Raw genomic sequence first — 24,949 nt, 5'->3', positions numbered from 1 at the left:
CAACGTTTAATGTTATACGCGACTATTAATTGCAGAAACCGTAGAAATTAAATTACACGAGAATTCTGTTAATGTTCGGTGGCCATATTTGATCTCCGATGCGTGAACCTTTACGCACATGTGCAAAGACAAATAATCACTATTTAAGTTTCAGGTTTAACCTGATTCTGTAATTTCCATTCCTGTGATCACGACATACGGTCGAAAAGCCGTTTTGAATATTTTTGTTAGATTCTTTTAATTGTTTTAAATTGGTTTTTTAATTATATTTTCCTCTAATGTACCGGTAAGTTGTCGATTTTTCCATTTTAATTTCTGGAGGGTATCATACGGAAGTGTTCTACGTACTATATTGAGGTAAATTCCTCTTATTATTATCAACGTAGAATGTATTGAGTATTACAGCTCTAATTCATACTATCTAGTATAATGGTGATTGTAGTGTGCTGCAAAATTTTAACATCTTTAAAAGTGTGCCACAACAACGAAAAGGTTGAGAAACACTGGAATAGACCATGAAAATTCTATGCCTGTTGTGAAATTTACAACAAAGTTAAGGAGTGGTTTTGCATACAACATTTATGTAAACACTGTTTGCAAGAGGTTGCTCTGAATGTGCTGGATCATCTGGTTCCAGCACAAGAGTGCTCCCACTCAGTTTCAATGTGATAGCAGGTAACAATCTGAATAATGTATTAAGAGAAATGCACTGGGAATGGTGGGTTCTTTGCCAAGGGCAGAACAGTTTTAAAAAAAAAAACTTCCACTGGTTTCCCACCGTGTGCACTAGTCAATGTTGTGCAACGATTTCTGTTGCCACGTTACAGCTGCCACTGTGACTACTGAATATAGTGAAAGAGCACTTAAAAACTTGCATTAAAGAGAGCTAATTACATTCTCTTCTTCCCTTCCTTGCAAATCTATTAAAATAAGTTTTGCCTATCACTTTTCAACACAAAAGGGCTCTGATTCTTAAAAGGTAGGCATTTCCAGACATGTTTATATGAACTTTAAAACTTGTTTTGGTACATAGAACTACCCCTGTAATTTTGTTTATGTATTTCTGAAACCCCCTGTATAATCAAATCATTCACTTCACTTAATGTACTACCATTAGCATAACATAAAGAGCATTATCCTCTTAGTATTTATGCCAAAATTTCTTTGTATGGTAAATACATTTTAATGATAATTTGCAATGCCATATCAAAGCTTATGCCTGGTTTCTGGAAACACTTTGCTAACTGGTGCTTGTAGAGAATAGTGAGAAAAGGACTTTCTGGCCTCTTGGAAATACAGGTTTGGGCTGGCAAACAGCTGATATCCAGTTTGTGTGTGTGTAGGAGTGGGGAGGATTGAGAATAACTTGAATCCTCCAAATGTGGTTTCAAACTTAAATGCTAAATTAAGCAGAGATAAAAAAAAAAAAAATTCAATTATCATTATTTGTTGTCTTTAATGATAAAAGGTCTAATGCTGATCACACCAACCATTCACAAAGATACACTTTTTTGATAGTTTTTAATCTTCTGCTCAGTAATAACAGTTGATGGATTTGTAAATCTTGGTAGTAATTTACAAATCCACCAATATGGAATATTGGTTTTTGCATTTTATTCTGTCCACTGATATATGTTTAAGTTAATCGTTTAGGTTTACTATGGTATGGCATTTTTAAATTCATAATGTTGCTCTAATGCATTGCAGGAAATTTTGGTAACTGACTCGCTTTGTGGATATGGCATTGGCTGGCATTACAGGTTTCCACTTCTGGCAGGTGGATGTGGTTCTAAACTAAACCTCTGGATGATAAACAAATGGGATTTATGGAAATCATAAACAAGTTGAATGTACGAAGAGAATTATGTTCATTTTATGTAACACTTGTGAATATCAAATCTTTTAAATAAATATATAAATCTAAAAACATATTGATATCTGATTTATTAAACACACTACATCTGATTTGTTATAAGCCAAACCAAGATGGGACATCTTGTCTCTGCCAGTTCTTTTCTTGATATTTTTTGAAATGCTTCATTTGCTCTTTGACTACTTTCATGTGCTCTTCTTGTTCTGATTGTTTCTCAGGGAAAATATTTGGAAATTCAAATTTATAATCCTTGGGCTATTTAAGAAAATAAAAAAAATTTTTTAAAGCAAGTATAAAATACAAAAATATAAAGAAGCAGACTGTTTATTTTTAATACTTTGTCTTACTGACTTTACAGGCAGTAGAAAGAATGTGGAGAAGAGAATGAACTGTGCACCTCTACATCTATTAGTGTTCTAAGATTGATAGGAAAAATGAGGGTTATCTGTCAAAGTTGCAGTCTTGTCAAGGTCAAAAATAATTTTGATAGTTTTTAATCTTCTTTCAATTGTAAATAAGCAGTATGTATTATACTTCACTGAGTAAAAAACAATACAGTACTGCTATTTCTTGGACTCTTTGTTCATTGAATTTTATATGGAAAAGAATGCTGCTAAATATTGGATGAACCTACCAACAATAATTTCTCATTTGCACTTTAATTTTTAAATAGATGTACACTGAGTGGACAGAAATCACCTACCTAGTAATGGGTAGACCCACCTTTCGCACGGCAAAGCATTGAGTCCATTAGTTCACAAAAGCATTCCACAGGTATATTTCCATGCTTGCTGCACCTCTGTTCATAATTCCATTACATTCCTGGATGGATTCAAGCTCGAATGGACCTTTCCACAGCATCCCAAAATGCTCCACAGGGTTCATGTCGAGTGAATGGGGAGGCCATTTCATGGTAAAATCTGAGGAATACTCTTCAAACCATGTTCTAATCACCATGGCTCTGTGGGGAGGCACGTCCTCTGGGTGCACGATGACCATGAAGGAATGCAGATGGTCTGCAAGGCTGTGCAGTCAATTTGGACTACACAGCCAGAAATTTGAATGTCTAAATTTCTGGCATTTGTAGCAACATAGGGGGTTTGGAATATAGGCAGTTAAGTAGCCTGCCTTAAACACTGTTGATGGTTTGGGATTGCTGAAGGCAATCCCAAAATCGGGACAAAACAAGGCAATACCTTGTTTTGTCCCGATTCATTTCACGTTAATCACTCCCTAATCTTGCAATTCTTGCTTTAGTTCTTCGTCTGATAGATTGATTGGGTCCCACTCAGAATTGATATATTCAGGGATGCATGTGCAGAAACAGTGACAGATTTTCCAGCCAATGTTGGGAGCTTTTGTAACCTCAGATTGTTGGGCATTGGTAACTTCCAGTATAAGTCCCCTGATCTTAGACTGTGTTCAGAGTTCATATTGTACTTTTTAGGCATTTTTGCCCTAGAAAAGAAGAGTTTTCCAATATATTGGTCTTGTGTTGAATAGATAATGAAGAAGGTTGGATCACAGATTGTGTCAGCATAAATCTTTTGAAGTTTTACTGAGACAGAACCAGGCTCCCCATGGATTGCTTTGCTCCATAACCTAAAGGGGGAAGGGAGGCCCCCCCTTAGGTTACTTTCCTTCCTGATCTAGTAAAGTACTTTCTTCTTTGTGGGCTATATAATAGAGCTTTAGTATAATGCTATAAATAAGGAAACTATTTAGCTTTTCAAGAAAGCATAAATTTACTAGCAAAATCACTTGATATGGGACCAATACATTGGGTAATCAAATACAGTCAGACCTCTATATAATGAAATCGATCATTCACTTAAAAAAATTCATTAAACAGAAATATGACCTTTTCAGCAATGTAAAATACTGTCAACATTCAGAAATATGGGAAATAAATCAGAAATAAGTGGGAATGAACAAATTTTCTAACATTTTAAACAATTTATTAATAAATACGTACATGATAGCACACAATATATTATTACACTATTAAGAATTATTTTGTAAAATATAATTTTTTTGTTGTACGCTGGATTTTACTGTACATCGTTCATAAAAATGTTAAACACTCAAATTTTTTGGCACAGTTTCAAATGCTGCCAACACTGATATTTGGTAGGTTTAATATTGCCCTCATTTTCGTCCAAGTCATTGCTGATATTGTCACTAGTTCTTTGAATACCCTCTATAACGTTGGAGTCACTCTGATATTCAGCTACTATGACATCATTATCAACTCTTAAAAATTCGTCAAGAACAATTTCTCCACTGATCAAACCTCTCACTTGGAGTTCTTCCCAAGATTACTCAATGTCTTGTACTAGTTATGGCTAGTTGTAGCCGAGTGGTCAGGAACGGGAGTACATAGCACACATTCCTTGAATGGACCGGGGTTCAAGCCCGTGACTACTAAATACGATAAATATTTGTATTGATGATTTATTGTAAACTCTACTGACTTGGTTGTCGTGCCGGAGTATAAACAGAAAATTAATTTTATTTTAGTTCATCTCTGTCTTTGCTGTTAATTGTCGTTTTAGCAAAACCCGTTTTTGTGAAACAATTCTTAATCGTTTCCATCACATCTTGACTCCACACTTTTGCCAACTCTGATATGCGCATCCACAAATCTATAACAAAATCTATAGGTTGGTTGGTTTATATATTCAGTATAATTTTTTTCAGTATGCACCTTTGGCAGTACATTTTCAAATTCTTGATAATGCCCTTGTCCATTGGTTGCAGTTTAAATGAAGTATCCGAGGGAAGAAAACAAGCTTCACACCTGTAAGTTTCGAAATTACCGAGTGAAGGTGGGCAGGACAGTTGTCAACAATCAACACGATTTTTCTGTTTTCATTTGTCACCTTTCTGTTGAAATTTAAAATCCACTGTTCAAAAATTTCACTTGTCATCTAAGCTTTTTTTTTTTAGTCCAACTCGAACAACTTTACTCCTTTGAAACATCGGGGTTGTTTACTTTTGCATATTACCAAAAGCTTCTGTTTTTCATTGCTAGCCATATTTGCACCGACCAAGACTAATTCTCTCCTTACTGTTTTACCACCTAAACGTTTATCACCTTTAAAAGTCAGTGTCTTGTTCAACAAACATTTAAAAAATACACCTGTTTCATCAACATTAAACAAGTCTTTGGGCTCGTCCTCCATAATTGTTTTCACTGTTTTTCTCCAGCAGGTACAGTCTTTGATTATAACTCCACTTTCACTAGAAATAACTTTGAGTAAGCCATGGCACTTTTTAAATGTGTCCAGCCAACCAGAACTAGCTTGGAATGTTTTCTACCCCACAGCCTTTTCTTTTATTAGTGGCCCAGTTATCGACATGTTTTGGTCTCAAATCAACTTCACCCACTTAAAAATGGCTTCATCTACATATAATAATCATACAGGCATAATTTTCACATGTTTCCAACTGGGTCCCATTTCCTCAAACTGTTTGAGAATCGAAACACGGTTTTTCAGAATGATTGACACTACGGGCAGAGATACCAAATTTTAAAGCGGTTTCTTTCTTTTCTTTTCTTTTATGCCCTGATCTACATGAATATGTCTTAATCTTTGCCAATGGCTGTGGATACATAGATAGCAGATGACTAGCATGACTTCTTGGTACAGTAGAGGTTTTACGGGCAACAATAAATTGTGGAATGTTTTAGCTCTTAATTTGTGCTCTTAAGAATCTTAATCCTTTTAGCTATTTACTCGTGCTTTCTACAGCATCAGCTCTATTGCCTAAAGGCCAGAGGTACAAACAATGTGTACCCAGGTTTCTTGAAATCAGTTCGTTATGTGGAAATTTTCTTTGTTATACAGAAACTATTTTCAATTTAATGACCAGGGCGAAATCAAAATAATTCACTAAATAGAAAAATTCTATATGGTAGTTCGTTAAAGAGAGGTCTGACTGTATATTAATACAGTACAGAATAGGTTATTTTGAAAGCTTATGAAGTTTCTCAGTAAGTAGAATGAATGACTGGAATGTTCAGAGAAGTATCAGTTATGCTACTGTTGCAAGATGGTCTACACAGTTCAAAAGAGGACAGAAGTCAAATAGAGGATGATCCAAGGTCTGTTCAGCCATCTGAAGCAATCATTTCTAAAATTAATTGCTATGCTGAAGAAAAAATTTTTAGAAAACAGAAGATTTAAAGTGAAAAACTTGAAAAAGTAAACATTTCCCATGGAAGCATTTTAACAATAATACATGAGCAAAGTTTGTAAAGACAGATTTCAAGAAACCTTTCCATTTATGATGAATATCAGAGGGTGGAGATATCAAAAGAGAAATTAATTCTTGCTAATCCAGATAGACTTTTATCCTGTTTGGTGACTGATTATGAATCTTTGCTACATTTTTATGATCCTGAATCCAAACTGAAAAGCATGCCGTGTAAGCACAAGGAACCTCCAACCTTGAAAATGTTTCAAACCCAACCAATCAACTATTGGTCTCAGTTTCCTGGAATGCAAAAGGATTTTTGTTGACTGATTACTTGGCACCTAAACCACAATAACAGGAGAATATTATGCCAGCATTATGCAAAGTTAAAAGCTACAATTCAGAGGAAAAAGACAAGAAAAGTTGGGTCATTGTGTTTTGCTTCTCCATGACAATGCAACCAAGCACAAAGCTAAAGCTGCGCAGGCTAAATTCGTGAATGTTTGTGGTGAACAATTAACCCCCCCCCCCCCCAAACAGCCAGAACTGGTCCTAAGTGACTATTATTTATTCAGAAACCAAGTCTCATTTTAAAGATGATAAAGAGCTAATAGCACCAGGAAGCCTGATTTGATGCCAAAACTAAAGATTTTTTTTTTGATGGGTTATTTGAACTTCAGGATGAATATATTATATTGAAAAATAATAATAATAAAAAGCAGAATTATGTACCTATTGTCTTTTATACTCCATTCTCAGAACTTCTTGACCACCCCTCATATTGAAAATTTTAATCAAAGTAAATTAAGAAATAAAAATTGCATTATTTAGAATAATAAAGAAATAATAAGAAATTGTATAATTCTTGGTACTTACTAAAGTAACATATGCAATTCGAAAATCATCATCTTTTATTAAATATCCTTTGCCTGCCCTCTTTATATCTCCTAATGGAATAGAAACAAATGAATTTCCAGTTATCAGAATTATAATACATTCTTCCCCCAGGTTAATTAAATTATGATAATACATATCCATATACCAGTGGTCTCCAAACTTTTTTGGCCATGCACCCTTATTTTACTTAAAAGGACTAGTGCGCATCCCAGAATAAAAAATTAAATATACAAGTTTAATATTTTTTTTTATTTATAAATCATTTACATGGAAGGCATTATATCTAAAATCACATATAATTTTAAAAGATCACAAATAAAAAAATACAAAACAAAATTAAATTGAAGTTCAAACACAAAATGATATGAAATCAATGTAACAAGTGTAGTAAATGTAATGTAATACTATTTGTTTTATTTATAAATAATTTACATGTATGCATTATATCTAGAATCACATATAATTTGAAAAGATCACATGCAAAAATACAAAACAAAATTGAAATTTAAGTACAAAGTAGTATAAATCAAATCAACAGCATTTTTTAGTGTGAATAATGTGCTTGAATATTTTTCATTATTGCTGTGTATCTTGGTTTCATATTTTGGGGTACATGAAGATTTGGTTCCAAGTTAAGTTTATTTCTAAACATGGTTTTAATAATAGTCATTGCAAAGAAAGTCACCTTACATAGATATGTTGATCCAAATGGAAGGATAGCATCGCTCACTCTGCTTACCAAATCACCCCATGGATCATCTCGCATACCCTCACTTTGGAGACCACTGCCATATACAGTCGAAGCTCTTTATAGCGACCTTATTTTTTAATGCCCCAGCCCATTATAACATCCTGAGTTGGTCTCATTAACCTAATACTATTTTACGTTCAATACACTGACCTTGAAAATAAAAGGGCATCTCTATAACAACCATGAATTTTTACTTTTTAATTACAATATTCACATTTAAAAATGACAGAATGCTTCAAATATATTGATGTAATTGACAAACTTGCAGCCCAACTGTGAGAAATCATTTTCCACGCTCTTGTCTCACAGTGCAGCAATGAAATGAACCTCAGCTAAAAGTTAATTTCGTTAGTTAGAATATGTGTTTATTGGTATGGCACCAAGAAAGCAGATAGCTCTGCCAATCACAGATAAAAATAGGATTTTGCAAGCTGTGAATGGTGTACATGCTAAGGCTGACATCGCCAAAGAGTTCTCTGTTCACTATTCTGAAAGATTGGAAAAAGATTGAAGGTTAGAGAAATCTGCTGCACTGGGTAGGATTCGAGCACGAAAGGCAAAGTATCCAGATCTTGAAAAGATAGTTTTGGAATGGCTAATGATGATGCATGCAAAAAACATTCCCATAGATGGTAATCTTTTAAAAGCTAAGGCTGAATCATTTGCGCATCGAATGAGTATTGAAGAATTTAAAAGTTCAGATGGATGGTTCCAGAAATTTAAGACGTCGTGGCCTGTCTTTCAAAAAAATGTGTGGCAAACTGCAGCCGTGGACAGTGATGCTACTAAGGAATGGAAAGAAAATCATTGAAAAAATGTCTTGCTGACATGCGACCACAATGACATCTTCAATGCTAATGAAACTGGACTCCCTTTTAAATTGCTACCAGATAAAACACATTTAAAGGTGAGAAATGTAGTGGCAGTTGGTTGTTTGTTATTTGGTTTTTAGGAGCATTAGCAACTAAGGCCATATTGCTCCGAGATATGTGGTGGTCATTCTCTGACCTTTCCGTATCCTCTGTATTCGGTGGTGACGGGCTCGAACCCCGGTCTAATCAAGAAGCTTGTGCTACACACTGCTGCTTCTTCCCACCTGGCTACAGAAGCACCTGTAGTGGCAGAAAAAAGGCCAAACAATGGATTACCGTTCTCCTAGAAGCAAACATGCTTCTAGGAGAACTAGATTATACACTAGCTGATCTGGCACAGAGAAGCTTCCTCTTTTAATCATTAGGAACACCCAGAAGCCTTGATTCTTTAAAGGTTTGAAGACGTTACAGATTATGTATCAAGAAAACCAAAAGGCATGGATGACATCACAAATCTATGAAGAATGGATTAGAGACTTAGATCACAGGATGAGTGAGAATAAAAAAATTTTACTGTTTGTGGATAACTGCACCCCTCATTGTCAAGTAAACAATCTACATGCAAATACCTACCAGCAAATATGACATTATTTCTTCAGCCACTTGATCGAGGTGTAAACCATTGTTTTAAGAAAAACTACCAAAGAATGCTATTAAACAAAATTGGCTGCATCTTGAAAGCAAAATTCAAATGCGAAATCGACATCCTGTAGGAAATGTTTCAGTGGGATGAAGTTGAAAAAGTGATTGCCAACTGCTTCAAACATGCTGGATTTACCGCCTTGAATGATCCAATGTGTGAAGTTTTGCATACTTCTTTCTCTATTAATTGAGAAGAACAGTCCAATAATAGGGAAAAAATTTGAGCGTGTGCATCACCTAAACTTACAGGAAAACTTGAGCTTCAAGGATTATGCAGAAGTGGATGCGAACATTGAATGTTTCAGGATGTGCACGAACGAAGAGAACTCGTTGCAAACTTAATGGAATCTTCTGAAATTTGTTGTGATGAAGGTAAGTAACCTACTGTGGCTGAACAAGAAGTTTCAGTGAAAGATGCTCATCGAGGATTAGAACCATTGATTTTTTTTTTCAAGCACAACCTAACTGCAAAAGTGAAATAACTGTTGCGCACCTTCATAATTCTCTTTTAAAACACTACCATTGAAACAGCGTGTTCTTACAGATTATTTTAAAGTACGAAACAATTCTCTTGTTAGGCTACATACCTATCAAAAGCTATGTTGTAAAATTTACATTCATAATTTTCTTGTATAATACTGTAGTACATATTATAAATAAAATTATGCTATATTGTATTAGTAAGATTACATTAAAGGGTCAAGCTTTTACTTGTTTTGTTGCTGATTTTATGAATGATCGATATAACGTCCTTTCGATCTAACTAGCGTTTTTCTTATTTCCCTGGGAGGGGTTATTTTATTATTTTTTTTTATGTAAACGCCAAACACGAGAGGTGTTAGAACCTATAGTACTTAGTACCGTGCTTCGGTTGGAGGTTGAGAAGACGAAAGAAGATATTTGTTGACACTGGACTTGGAACTTCTGTAGATTGTAATTTTCAGGAAATACGTATGAAGGAAGGTTGTTCCAGAAAACGGCAGTTGAATGAATAAACGAGGAAGATGAAAAGTTGGTTCTGTGAGTTTGAAGTTGGACAGTAAATGGATGTTGGCTGGTGGCGACACATGTTCGGACTGTTTTGAAAGAGAGAGCAGGAATTATAGAAGCTAATTCAGAAGAACAGTGCCCATAGAAGTATCTGTAGAAGAGGCATGCAGCACAAACAGTATGTCTATGAGACAGCAAGTGCAGAGACTCTGTTAGAGATGAGTCATCAATTAACCTAACTGCCCTCTTCTGAATGGAATCAAGAAGCCTGAGAGAGGTTTTGGGGTCACCACCCCAGATGTCGGAACAATATTTCATGGCAGGGCAGATTTGCGATTTATACAGAGTGAGCAGCTGTTTGGAAGAAAAGTAACGCCGAGAGCGAAAGAGAAAACCAAGTTTTTTAGATGCAGAAGAAGCAATATTTGTAAGGTGCTTGTGCCAAGAGAGATTAGAAGTCAGGGTAATCCCCAAAAGAGATATATCATTTTGCCTAGAAATCGGAGTGTCACTAAAGGTAAGCATAGGAGTAGAAGAATCCTTTTTGTGAGATATAAGACAAGACTGAGTTTTAGAAGGGTTGAAATCAACTAAGTTGTCTTTGCCCCACTGGAGAATTACTTGAAGATCGGAATTTAAGGAATTGGTAGCAGATTTTCGAGAAGTTGAAGCTGATTGAGCAGGACATTCTCAAAATGGAAAGTGGAATGCAATGTGCTATCATCAGCAAAACTATGGATAGGATTTCCAGTCAATGGAAAAAGGTCATTAATACAGTAATACCCCGAAGTTACGCGATAGGTGGGTCCGACGAAAATCGCGTAAGTCGAATTCGAGTAAGTCGGGGTACAACTTTGCATATAAATACATATAAATTTTGCTTAATTGGGACCAAGGACTAACAAAAACACTAGTTCAGAAGAAAAATATTAATAAAATTGCAGTTTTTATACATATTTATACATATTAATACAAAATATGTATTAAAAAAACAAATGACTTATGTTAAAAAGTTATTTCGATGTCGATGGCTTCATAAAATCTAACAAATTCGTCTGACGACACAGCGCCTTCTTTTTTTCACGCAGAATTTCTTCGTAGCAAGCTAATAATTTTTTTATTCCTTGCTTTGTAGCTATAACGCGTTCTTCGTTGGAGTCTATGTTTTCTAAAATTTTTAAGCCCTTTACAATTGAGCCCTTTTCAATTTTCAACCTGTCAAGTTTGCAATTGTCATGTGCTTTTCGCCGTTGCTTCATTTAGGCCTGTAGCACATGCAATATCACATGGTCTTTCATTTCGCTCAACGCGTTTCACAATTTCATATTTTTTCTCTATCGACAGAGGCGGACTGGCCATAAGCCTTACCGGGGAAACCCCGGTGGGCCAGTGTGATTTTGGCCATAAACCATAGTATGAGGCCACTATAAATTTTCGCGGGTAAGAATTTTTGACCCAGTCCGCCTCTGTTTATCGATAATTGCTTTTCTTTTTCTCTCTGAATCTGCAGTATCTTCACCAGGACGCTTCCTTCTCACACCTTTTAATTAAGTATATACTTAATTTTTAGGGAATAAAGCACAATTACAAAAGGAGGAGGCACGCTTGATACACATAAAGCTGCGTGCATGTAGCAACTGAATAAACAACACCATAAAGGCAGAGATACGCTATTAACACCTCACATTTCTAGGGGTTACTACCATAAAACAATAAAAATCCAGTTGGTTTCTGCTAGTGAAATCTGTTATAAACTGGTAGTAAGCTCGATCTAATTGCATTTGCGATTATACCGATAGCTGGAATTGTGTTGGTTTTTATGTTATTATGGTGAAATGTGTTTCCCCTTCACTGATATAAAAAACATAAAAGCAGCAAAGTTGAATTTTGTTCATCTTTCGCTCTCATTCTCCGCCGTCGCACCGTATATCGATAACATATGAAAAACGACCTTGAAGATAGTGGGCGGCAGCGTTGCCAAACGAAAAAATCAAGAACCGCGTAACTCCGAGTTCGCGTAAGTCGGGGTATTACTGTATACAAGAGGAAAAAAGTGGGGAAAGAACTGAACCTTGGGGGACACCAGCATTAGTGGAGAAGTTAGAAAACAGAAAGCCATCTACCATCACCCTCAGTGAGCCATCAGAGAGAAAACTGGATAACCAATTACTAAAAACAGTTGGCAAAACATAAGATTTTTTTTTTTTTTTTTTTTTTTGATTTGGTAGTTGTTGGCGCATCGGCTTCTGTGGCCATGTTGCACCTCCCAAGGTTTTTGCAGTACTTTGATCCAGGCCCGAGGCGGGAATCGAACCCGCGACCTTTGGGTTGCCGGGCAGGTACTTTACCCACTCGGCTAGCCGGGTCGGCAGCAAACCATAAGAAGGAAGTTTGTTTATAAGACCTTTATGCCAAACACCATTGAAAGCCTTTGAGATGTCAAGAGCAACTACTTGTATTTCAACGAACCTTTCCATTGAATTAGTCCATAAAAGGGTAACATAAGCCAGAATATCACCAGTGGATCGACACTGACGGAATCCATACTGGCGAACGTTGATCAGACGAAAGGTTTCTAGGTAGTTTAAAATTTGGCGGTTAATTGATTTCTCCATTACTTTAGAAAGAATAGAAGTAATTGCAATGGGACGATAATTGGATGGGAGGGATTTGTCACCCTTTTTAGGAACTGGCTGGATGTGAGAAAATTTCCAAGCAGAAGGAAAAACACCTTTGAAATAAGAAAGTGAAAAAAGGCGGCAAAGAATAGGAGTAAGTTCAGGAGCACAGGTTTTGAGAACAAGTGGAGAAATACCATCGGGACCTGGAGCTTTCTTAGCATCAAGATTTGTCAAAATCCTTTTGACATCCTTTTGACGGAAGACTACAGGAGGCATTGAATGGAGCGTGTTGGGAATAGTGGGAGGTGTTTTACCAAGATCGTTAATGCACGAGTTGAAAGAAAAATGGGATGCTAGCAGGTCAACTTTATCCTTGGCTGAAGTGACAACAGAACCATCTGGTTTGGACAGAGGTGGGAGCAGGATGGGCAAAAGTTGCGACCAATAGTTTTGGCAAGAGACCAGAATGCTTGGCTACCATTAGGGCAAGAAGCAAGTTTTCTACTCTTAGCCTGTTCAAACTCTAGTTTGGACTGGTTAATAACTACTTTACAATTGTTGCGAGCTTTGGTGTAGGCAGAAAATGAAACTGAAGAATTAGAAACAAGCCAATTACGATATGCAACATTCTTCTCTTGAACAGCCTTGGCACATTTATTGGAAAACCAAGGTTTAGATAAAGGACGAGATTTTAAAGTGGAGTGTGGGATAAAGGATTCCATTCCTGCAAGAATAATTTCACTGACACGATCTGAGCAAACGTTGACATCAGAACTTTTGAAACAGTAATCCGACCAAGGAAAAGAAGAAAAGAAGTCTCGCAGATCATCCCATTTTGCATTCTTGTAATGCCAAACAACACGAGGTTGGGAATAGCAATGAGATAAAGGTTCCATTGGAGAAGAGACAATCACCAAGTTGTGATCTGAAGTGCCTAAAGGACCTCTCACTTCGACCATGTACTTAGAAGGGTTGTTTGTGAGAAAAAGATCAAGCATATTGGCTGTATGATTAGGATTGTCCCGTATTCTTGTAGGTAATTGAACAATCTGTGCAAGATCATTAGTAATTGCAAAAGCCTCAGCATCTCGACCAGCTGGGTCGGTGTGACTAGAAAACGGAAGCCAGCTGGAGTTGTGAACATTAAAATCACCAAGGAAAATTACCTCACTGTTAGGAAAGTTGGACTGGTGAAAGTCAAGTTGCAAAGAGAGGAAGTCAAAGAGCTCCAAATAATTAGTGGAGTTGGGAGAACGGTAGAGACAACAGATGAATTTGACACAATGAGGTAGAGAGATTTTAAGCCAGAGGAGATTCCAAATTGCCAAGTCTCTGACAGAGAATATCAGAACGGACATAAGCGCAAGTACCATCTTTGAGGCGAAAAGAATCATTCAGCGAATAATTTCGGCATCTGAGATGAGCAGTAGTTGAATCAACCGATAACTGAGATTCTGTCAGAAAAAGTACATGGGGTTTGGCAGACTGCAAGTGGAAATGGACATTGTTGAGATTAGAATTGAGACCACATATATTTGTGAAATGAATTAGGAAGTGCTTGGGAGGTTTAGATCTTTTCGCAGATAAGCTTGCTCTATTAGTTTGACAATTCATGGTGTATTCAAGAGTAAGAAAAAGTGGGTGGGACATGCTGTATGAAGTAATGAAATTTTTGGATATGGCGTACACATGGTAAGAATATACCTAGATCCTTGACATAACATCGCCTTGACAATGCTCCCTGCATACACACTACTCTGACTCCCTCCAGTCACTATCTGGCAGAGTAGTGGTAGCAAGATTATACACTAGCTGATCCGGAAGCTTCCTAGAGAGTTACCGATAGGTTCAGTCCGGTGTACTAACTAGCGGCCGGCCTGCGAACACCATTTTAGAGTTGTACCCTCGGAATGTAAGGAATATTGGATCTCACCACAATGGTCATCAATCATACTGCATGATGGAAGAGATGGGGAAGGGTTGACCGGAACTTAGCTCTAGAGACTAAACATGGGTTGCACCGGTTGATGAGAGTCATCTACCACCTAGTACTGCCTGTTAACATAGAGGGGCGGCATTCCTCCATGTGGTGATGGGCGCCACACTTCAACCCCTGCTTACGTTGGTTCACACCTGGATGGTCACCCACCATGTACTTGTGCCTGGAGGTTATACCCAGGATTACTAACAGTCCCACCATCGTGAAGGTGCAAGCAGAGGATTTGGCTGTCACAGACCGTCCGGACTTTGCCGAAATTGGGTCCACTTGACTTGAGTGTTACCCGAATATCAGTTCCATCAGCATTTTAGACTCACAGGTAGCAAGTACAGCTTGTCTGGCATATCTGAGAGAATATCTGTGACAACCTGAAGGACCAAAGTTATTATTATATAGAGCTTCAACAGTATAGCAGAAGTCTTTCTAAATGAGCACACTTTTATTTTAACCAACATTCTAATTATAACAATACACATAAATTTCCACCTCCAAATTATGAAGTTATTTAGCAAGCATTTTCCCATAATATTTTATCCCAAGTAGATAACTGTGAAGTTCATTATCCATTTGGGCCCTCTTGGATAACTTCTGCATAAACCTGATTACTAATCTGGAATTTAAGAGAGATTTCGTTATGAAAACATCAACACTAATCAGCAAGCCAATTTTTGGATTTTTGTTGGCGAGGACTCTGTAGCTTCTACTTTATTGAACAATCTAAACTTGAATATCACACCACAAGGACACTAGCATGTGGCTCAAGATTAAAAAAAAAAAAAAAAGGGTGTGGATTGAGCCTTCAGATGATATGAATTTGTGAGGCAACTATGGTCTATTCAAAGTCTGGCCAAATGAACTTCCTCCTGGCAAATTTTACACATACTAGATTGCACAGCCCAATCACAGTTGTAATGTGAATAATATGTTCATAGTCTGCCTGTTCATGAAAGTCCTCTTTTTGGCACTTCGAAAATCTGTATAAGGGACTACTATAGCAAGTTCAGTCAAGGTAGTGCTGACTTTGCAGCCTGAATGGAAAACTCATTTCCTCAATTCCTGAGTGACCTGAGATCCAACAAAAGTGGAAAACTGTCAGAGTCAAACAGAAAATATAGCACTTCGTGAATGCGACCCAGAACTGGATGATAACACTGGTCGGCATCAATTCCTCCCTGAAATAATTGATAGATTCTCGTAGGAAATATGTTCAAAAACTCAGATATGTGCTTAAAAAGATCTCATTACCCTCAGTTTTCAAATATCATAGGTTAATGACCAAAAAGCAAGACCTGTAGTTGGTTTAATCATCTTTTCCATCTATTTATTTATTATTATTTATTTTTTTTATATTTCTAGAACATTCAGATTTCTAGAGTATTTGGGAGCTTTCTACATTCAAGTACATTCAATATAGTTTTGTGTGGAAGAAAGGTCGGGGAGACGGAGTTCTCTAGAAACATTGTGAGCCTACTAGAAACTTCTTTACCAGTGTGTGTGTGTGTGTGTGTGTGTGTGTGTGTGTGTGTGTGTGTGTGTGTGTGTGTGTGTGTGTGTGTAAGAATAATGAAATAGCTGAAAAAGGTAGTAAAAGAAGAGTTGAAAACGGTAATAAAAAAAGTAGTAAAAAAAAAAAAAAAAAAGGGTTGAAAATAGTAGTAAAAAATTAAGAAATGAAGCAATCATCAGAGGCAGCAAAATGCGCATTCATCTACATGATGCCCGAAATATAACTAATATTAAATATAAAATCAAAACTAATGCCAGTAGTATGGCAAAACTGTTGAGCGAAAATAATAAATTAAACATAATTAAATCAACAGGGAGGGAAAAAAAAGTAACAAGACTAAAAATTGTAGCAGAAACTCTCCAAATAATTTAGAAATACAATTAAGAATCATAAAAATCCAGTTAATTTTAGTGCCAATTACATAAAAATTTAATGGCATCCCTCTTATAAGGTGCTAGTTCCAAATTGCGTGAAATATCACAAATAGACTATACTAACTACAATAAAATAAAACCAAATTAAGAAAAATATACTGACTATTAATTTTTTTATTTATTTATTTTTTTTTTATGAAAACCCCAAACACGAAAGATATCAAAACCTATAGTACTTAGTACCGTCCATGGGTTGAAGGAGAAATATGGAGGGAGGGGGATGCCGGAAACTTTGCCCTAGAGACTAAACATGGGTTTCACCACTTCAAGCCTCCAATAAGCAAAGTGGTGGTATTTCACCGGTTGATGAAAGTCATCTACCACCTATGCCCCATATTGACAGAGGACCACAAGGGCAATAATGGTCAGGGAACCGCTGCATTTCAATCGTTAGACAAATCGCCGCAACAGCGAATCGATCAAAAGAATCAGTCCACCATCCGATTCCCCAATCAAACCCGAATCAGTCCACCATCCGATCCCCGAATCAAACCGCCAATGCAGAGGATTTGAATAACAGTGGTCATTATGCAGTGAAAAATAAAAATATAGAACAGACTAGCACTCCAGAGCGGGGCCACACCACTGACACATAATGTAAGTTTAACCAGCTTATATAGACAAATAAATAAAGTACTATAGATGGCGGTATGGGTGCAGCGTTAGCACATCAAACCCAATAGTACCATTTGATTTACATATATTAGAATAATGAAATAGTTGAAAAAGGTAGTAAAAAACACACACAAACACGAGTGGATTCCGTCCACCAAGTAAGCATTTTTGTATTTCAAAAAGCATGTGTTTTAGAGTGGTGAACAAAGTGAACATGTGTTTTAGTGAATTAGTGTTTGTAAACAGTGTTGTGTGTGCATCGTGAACTCTGAAATTAGAAATAAAAATCTACAATTTCTTAATTGTGTTCTTATGTGCATGTACCTCAACAGTACATGAAATATGTCACATTCTTGTCAAAATAAGTCTGACAGCTTTTGCTACATTTGTGGAGAATGTAGTATTAAAATCACATGGAAACCACTGTCAACTTGTGAGAAAAGACTGTGAACTCTATTTTGGATGTAAGGTCAGAGATCAAGATAAAGTATGGGCTCCAAAGATTTCCCCACAGCTCGTGTTCAAGGGCATTAACAGGCTGGCTTAGAGGTAGTCATAAATCGATGCCTTTGGCTGTTCTGGTGATATGGCAGGAACCTCAAGATCACATAGATGATTGTTACTTTTGCATGACCAATATTTCTAGTTTTTCTGGGAAATCCAAGCATACAGTAGAGTATGCCAACATACCTTCTGCTCCAAAGCTGGTTTCTCACGATGATACAATGCTAGTACCAACGTCACCAGAAACATACGGACTTGACTCTGATTCAGGATTGGAAAAGGGGTGCCCAGAACAAGTACAGATCCTGACTTAATGTCCAGGAATTAATGAAAGAGTTGCATCCTGAGCATGTCCCCAAGCACTTGGGGGCTTTTCACTGATTCATCCAAGATCAGTTTGAAAGTAGTTTTATTCCATAATGGAAATAAGCATCCATCTATACCATTGGCCCATGTAGTTCACATGAAAGAAATTAATATTCTTAAAAATATGCTATCACAAATACAAATGGAATATCCATGCCAACCTAAAAGTGGAAGCTTTGCTGACTGGGTTGCAAGGTGGATACACTAAGTACTACTGCTTTTTAAGCGAGAGGGACAGCCGAGTGAAGAATTGCCACTGCAGGGTAAAAAAAAAAAAGGCCAGATCATTCAGAAACTACACTAGGCCAGAAAAATGTAGCATATCCTCCTTTGGTGGATAAGTGAAAAATTAATTTATTTACCTCCATTGCACATCAATCTAGGTTTGATAAAAAAATCTGTGAAAGCAATGAACAAAAAAGAGAAGGATTTTCCTGTTTGAAGCAAAATTTTCTCAAATCAGTAAGACCAAGATAAAAGAGGGAATTTTTGTTGGTCCTAAAATCAAACTGCTATTCCATGATGAAGAATTCACTAAAACATTAAATGCTACAGAAATAACACCCTGGAAGGCATTCAAAAATGTCTGCCGAAACTTTTTAGGCAATGAGAAATCGCAAAATTACACTGAAATTGCGGATGAGCTAAGTTTTTCATACAGAGTTGGGATGCAACATGTTGTTAAACATGCTGCATCGAAGCTTCATTTCCTACGTTCCCATTTAGACTTTTTTCTCCCTGAAAAGTTGGGAGCAGTCTGCGATGAACATGATGAAACCTTTCACCATGTTCATCGCAATTTCACCTAGATATCACTATTTCACCAAGATATTTCTGAAACAGAAATAAATCGGTCAACTACCGATTAACAAAGGACTAATAGATTAACAGTAGCCACTGGCAGAGGTGGAAGTGATTCTTGCACTGCTTCTATTGAAATGAGCAGAAGTCTGAAAAACAAGATGCAGGATATTTCGGAGACTGCTGGTAGTCATTGCGGTACAAGTAAACACATGGGTTGTGTTAGGGTAGCTAAGAATAGAAACAGGTGCATGTATACCTGCGTGTACACCAATGCTAGGAGTTTGGTAAATAAATTTGATGAATTTGAGGTATTGCTCAAAACATCAAAGGCAGATATTGTTGGGATATCAGAGACGTGGTGTCACACAGATATAAGTAATGCGGAACTGGAATTTGGGGAATACAATGTGTATAGAAAGGATAGACAGGACAGGAGGGGAGGAGGGGTTATGCTATTAATTAAGAAACACATAAAGTCCAAGGAAGTGAAGCCAGTCGACATCGATGGACAGGGCAGTGTCGAGTCAGTTTGGTGCGACATAAGCATAGGGAAATCAAAATTGAGAGTAGGAGTGTGCTATAGGCCTAATGACTCTGATGAGTATAATAAGATATTGTACAGGGAAATAGAGTGGGCCAGTAAATCTGAGAGTCTTATAATGGGGGACTTTAATTTCCCAGATATTGACTGGAATTTGTGGGTTGGTCACTCGCACACTAGCAAGGCTTTTGTGGATTTATTGGATGATTGTTTTCTACATCAGCATGTTCGTGAGGCAACAAGAGGGAGCAATACTCTTGATCTGATTATCAGTAGTGATTCTTCATGCATTAAGAACCTGCAGATAAATGAACCACTAGGTGGCAGTGATCACAGTGTGTTGAAGTGGGATTTACTCAAGGAGGTAACTACCATCAGAGGTAAAGGGAAGGGTTTTTGTTTTCGTAAAGGCGACTACGATGGTCTGAGACAGTATTTAAATTCTATACAGTGGGACCAACTGATGATGTTACCAACAGCAAACTCAAAATGGGAAGCATTCAAGGAACTAATCTTGGAGGCTACCAGGCTTTACATACCAACTAAGAAATATTGTTCGAGGTTTAGGCCTAAATGGTTGTCAGATGAACTAATGAGACATGTGGCAGAGAAGAAAAATGCATGGGATACTTACAAATTAATGGGTGACATGGAAGCCTATGATAGATATAAGTTGGTCTGTAACCAAGTCACAAAGGAGATTAGGCAGGCAAAGGCAGACTATGAAAAATCCTTGGCAAAGGATGCAAAGAAAAACAGAAAAGAGTTTTTTACATACTTGAACTCGAAAAGGAAAGGGATGAATCAGATTGGTCCACTGGATATTGATGGTTCAACAGTTGAGGATCCTGCTCAGGTGGCTAACAATCTAAACGAGTATTTTGCATCTACATTCACGCATGAGGAGTTATTCAGGAAGGAGAATGATGTAGGTAAAGTAAACATTGGCAGTGAGCTGGATGATTTTGTAATAACTGAGAGGAAAGTGGAGGAGAGATTGTTGAGGATAAACATAAAAAAGGCACCTGGGGTGGATGGGATCTATCCAGTTATATTAAAGGAGGCAGCAAAGGAAGTATGCAAACCCCTAGCCATAATTATGAGAGCTTCTTTGGACTCAGGGGAGGTGCCCATAGACTGGAGATGTGCAAATGTAACCCCAATTCACAAAGGAGGATCAAAGGCTGACACAAGTAATTATAGACCTGTTAGTTTAACTTCTGTTCCAGGTAAATTAATGGAGGCACTGGTTAAAGAAGCACTGCAGGATCATCTAGACAAGAATTCAGTTATAGCTCAGACGCAGCATGGTTTTGTTAAGGGCAGGTCTTGCCTGACCAATTTGATTGGATACTATGATGTAGTCACAAAAGAACTGGATGCAGGGAATAACTTTGATATTATATATTTGGATCTTAGAAAGGCTTTTGATACTGTTGCACATGGAAGACTGCTGCACAAATTGGAGCAGTGTGGCATTGGAGGCAAATTGCTGCTATGGATAAGGGGATGGTTGAGTGGCAGAAGACAGAGAGTGGTAATCAATGGACACTGCTCAACGTGGACTAATGTTATTAGTGGAGTTCCTCAAGGTTCAGTGTTGGGTCCGTTGTTGTTTTCGGTGTTTATGAATGATATTGATGATGGGATATCAAGTTTAATGTCCAAGTTTGCAGATGATACAAAGGTTGGCAGGGTCGTTAAGGACAATACTGACGCTATGCTGCTGCAACAGGATCTGGAAAGGTTGAACAGATGGGCTGAGAGGTGGCAAATGAGGTTTAACATCGACAAATGTAAAGTGCTGCATATGGGAAACAGTAACCCCAGAGCAACGTATCAACTCTGCGGTACTACACTGACAGTGGTGGAGAATGAAAAGGACCTGGGGGTAATTGTGCAGGCAGATATGAAGTTCTCTGAGCAGTGCAGACGAGCTGCAAGAGTAGCGCATGGTGTCTTGTCAATGATATACAGGAATTTTTCTAGCAGGGATAAGGAGGTGATTATTCCCTTGTATAAGGCAATGGTAAGGCCACATCTTGAGTACTGTATACAGGTCTGGAGGCCTCATTTCAAGAAGGATGTAGAGCTGCTGGAACGGGTACAGAGAAGGGCAACAAGATTAGTAAATGGAACAAAGGGTTGCTCTTACGAAGAAAGGCTTAAGTTTTGCAAATTACAGAGTCTGGAGACTAGGCACCGGCGAGGTGATCTGATAGAGGTGTATAAGGCTTTGAATGGTTTGAGCATGCTCAATGCCAATGGGATTCTTCATCTTTCTCAGAATAATCACCTCAGAGGGCATAAATTCAAATTGAGGAAGGACGGATGTCGGATAGATGTGCGGAAATTTGCCTTTGGCCAGCGGGTGGTTGGTTGGTGGAACCGACTTCCATCACTTGTTGTTGAAGTTGATAGCCTAAACAAATTTAAAGCTCAACTGGACAGGTATTTCGAACGAACGGAGGGGTGAAATGGGAGTGGTGTGTTTTTTTTTTTTTTTTTTTTTTTTTGGCTGATGCTGAATAAGCTTGCTTTCTTGCATCATATGCCTCTGCTAATGCTAATGCTAATGCTAATGCTAAAGTACTACTGCTTTTTAAGCGAGAGGGACAGCCGAGTGAAGAATTGCCACTGCAGGGTAAAAAAAAAAAAGGCCAGATCATTCAGAAACTACACTAGGCCAGAAAAATGTAGCATATCCTCCTTTGGTGGATAAGTGAAAAATTAATTTATTTACCTCCATTGCACATCAATCTAGGTTTGATAAAAAAATCTGTGAAAGCAATGAACAAAAAAGAGAAGGATTTTCCTGTTTGAAGCAAAATTTTCTCAAATCAGTAAGACCAAGATAAAAGAGGGAATTTTTGTTGGTCCTAAAATCAAACTGCTATTCCATGATGAAGAATTCACTAAAACATTAAATGCTACAGAAATAACACCCTGGAAGGCATTCAAAAATGTCTGCCGAAACTTTTTAGGCAATGAGAAATCGCAAAATTACACTGAAATTGCGGATGAGCTAAGTTTTTCATACAGAGTTGGGATGCAACATGTTGTTAAACATGCTGCATCGAAGCTTCATTTCCTACGTTCCCATTTAGACTTTTTTCTCCCTGAAAAGTTGGGAGCAGTCTGCGATGAACATGATGAAACCTTTCACCATGTTCATCGCAATTTCACCTAGATATCACTATTTCACCAAGATATTTCTGAAACAGAAATAAATCGGTCAACTACCGAGTGCCGGGCATTCAGGATGAAAGATCTGTAGTCATGAATGGTCATAAGTGTAGTACATGTGTCTCAAATAGAGAGCTTTATAGTAACTGAAAAAAGGTTTCTAGTACCCGACTTGGCCTAAAACTGAGGAACTAACGAAAACGTCTATTTGAGTCTTTCCAGTTGTTTTGAATGATAAGGGTGAGAGAAGCGACTCCGACTTCTTCCTGAAGAAGTGATTAGAGTCTTGGAGGAGAAGCAACTGGTAGGTGAGGGCCGTGCAAGACTCCACACAGGCACCTCCCCACCACCGCCTCTCTGAGTACCTCCTTGCCGGGACAACTCCAGCTTTGAAAATTGTTAAAAAAATACTTCTTCTCGCAAAATTTATAAATGACCTTTATAAAATTATTAACTAACTATTTAGAACCTTTTTGTCACCAAAAGGAGAGTTACTTAGTACAAAGAAGCACGCTATCGAAGTGCAATAAAAAATTGTTTTTTTAATTTTAACACAAAAAGTAAATGATAGATTTCAGTCAGAATAGTTTTCCTTCAAATAGGCCTCTGGGGTTGGGTATACTCATACTGTGATTTTTAGTGTTTTCCACCAACCATGGAATAAAACGAAAGACGAAAAAACCCAAATTTTTAAAATATTTAATATTTACAATAAATTATTTACAAACAAAATATTACTGATAGTAATTTTAAAATAAAACAACTGTGATATACAGGATAATAATAAAATGTCGAATTTAAAATGCAATAAAATATACTGGTTAAAAGTGCTAAAATACTAACTGAAGCTTTCAAAGGCTTCTGCCTTCTTTCTCAACAGTGTAATTTCTGTTCTGCGGTGCATCATTAAATACCAGCAGGTTCACGGTGCATCTCACGTGAACGTGTACTGTTCCCGTCAGAACCGGAAGTGGCTCGGGAGCATTTCAGGCAAAAACGTTCATCCCCTCCAAGGATTACCGCCTCAAAGAGGGGATGAATGCGTGTGCCCCTATCTCTATTTATATTTTTCTCAGTAGAACTAATTCGCAAGCTCTCGAGCCACTTGCAGTCCCAAAATCTATGCGCCCGATCAGTGATGACCGCTTCATCTGGGGAGATTTGATGTTGCTTCTCCCAGAAATGTTCAGCTACGGCGGATTTACCATAGTCTGCATTTCTTATCGCATTTGTGTGCTCCCCCAGACGATCTTTGAGACGCCGTTTTGTTTCTCCCACATTCCGGGCATTTAATACTGTATACGACCCCACTTATATTTTCATTTAAGACAGGGTCCTTCACCTGTGACACGATTGTGTGCAGCTTCCTGCCTGGGAGCTGCACACAACGTGTCTGGTAATTCCTTAATACGCGAGCTAAACGCTCGGATAAACCCGGATGGTAGGGAATGTATGCGGTGGCTATTGGCGTGAAGGACTCACTTCTACTCTGCCCTCCACTAATGTATTTCTCTATGATCCTCCGGGGGTAGCCATACTTCAAAAGATCCGCCGTAACACGTTCATACTCCAAGTTTCTATCCTCTGAGGTACTACAATGGGATTTTGCCCTATCCACTAATGCTCTTACTACACTGTTCCTGTGATAATTAGTCTGCGCTGAGTTGTAGCATGAATATTGGCCCCTGCACATAGATTTTCTAAATACTTTTGTTTTCAAATGCTGGCCTTCTCTACAAATCAGCACATCCAGGAACGGCAAAACCCCTCCTTCCTCTACCTCAGAGGTGAATTGTATGAACGGGGAGAAGCTATTAAGAAAATTCAACGTATCATCCTCACTCCCTTCCCGAATAACTGAAAACGTATCATCAACATACCTTTGGGGAGAACTGTAGTGTTAAATAGCCTGGACTCGAGCTCCTCCATCGCTAAATTAGCTATGATGGCACTGATGGGGGAGCCCATAGCTGCACCGTTAACCTGTTTGTACATGGTGTTATTAAACACCATGGTAGTACTCGAAAGACATAACTCTATTCCTTTACATATGTCCTCTAAGTTTAGTTGCGTCCTATTATTCAAGGTGGTGTCTCTTTCTAAAGCCATGTACGCACAATGTATCCCATGGTCAATTGGGATGCAGG

At 37.7% G+C, this 24,949-nt stretch overlaps 2 protein-coding genes across 4 annotated transcripts in view; one reads left to right on the top strand and one right to left on the bottom strand.

Moving 5' to 3' along the window:
• The window catches only part of Nup37 (nuclear pore complex protein Nup37), a 106,200-nt gene extending 104,345 nt beyond the window's left edge, over window positions 1–1,855 (top strand). For both annotated transcript variants that reach the window (XM_090389323.1, XM_090389324.1), the window contains exon 8: window positions 1,708–1,855. In XM_090389323.1, the coding sequence (XP_090245449.1) occupies window positions 1,708–1,839 (132 nt within the window). In that variant the 3' untranslated portion in view covers window positions 1,840–1,855. The remainder of the gene's footprint in view (window positions 1–1,707) is intronic.
• Window positions 1,856–1,946: 91 nt separating this feature from the next.
• Window positions 1,947–24,949, bottom strand: part of mRpL23 (mitochondrial ribosomal protein L23) — a 59,907-nt gene continuing 36,904 nt past the window's right edge. For both annotated transcript variants that reach the window (XM_090389322.1, XM_090389321.1), the window contains exons 3-4: window positions 6,950–7,020; window positions 1,947–2,128 (exon numbers count right to left, since the gene is read on the bottom strand). In XM_090389322.1, the coding sequence (XP_090245448.1) occupies window positions 1,970–2,128; window positions 6,950–7,020 (230 nt within the window). In that variant the 3' untranslated portion in view covers window positions 1,947–1,969. The remainder of the gene's footprint in view (window positions 2,129–6,949; window positions 7,021–24,949) is intronic.

Source organism: Mastigoproctus giganteus, chromosome 14 (genome assembly GCF_048544385.1).
Source record: "Mastigoproctus giganteus isolate SK-2022 chromosome 14, ASM4854438v1, whole genome shotgun sequence".
NCBI classification, from domain to species: domain Eukaryota; kingdom Metazoa; phylum Arthropoda; class Arachnida; order Uropygi; family Thelyphonidae; genus Mastigoproctus; species Mastigoproctus giganteus.
Note: the sequence above shows the minus strand (reverse complement) of the source record. Positions and strands in the feature narration are given on the sequence as shown.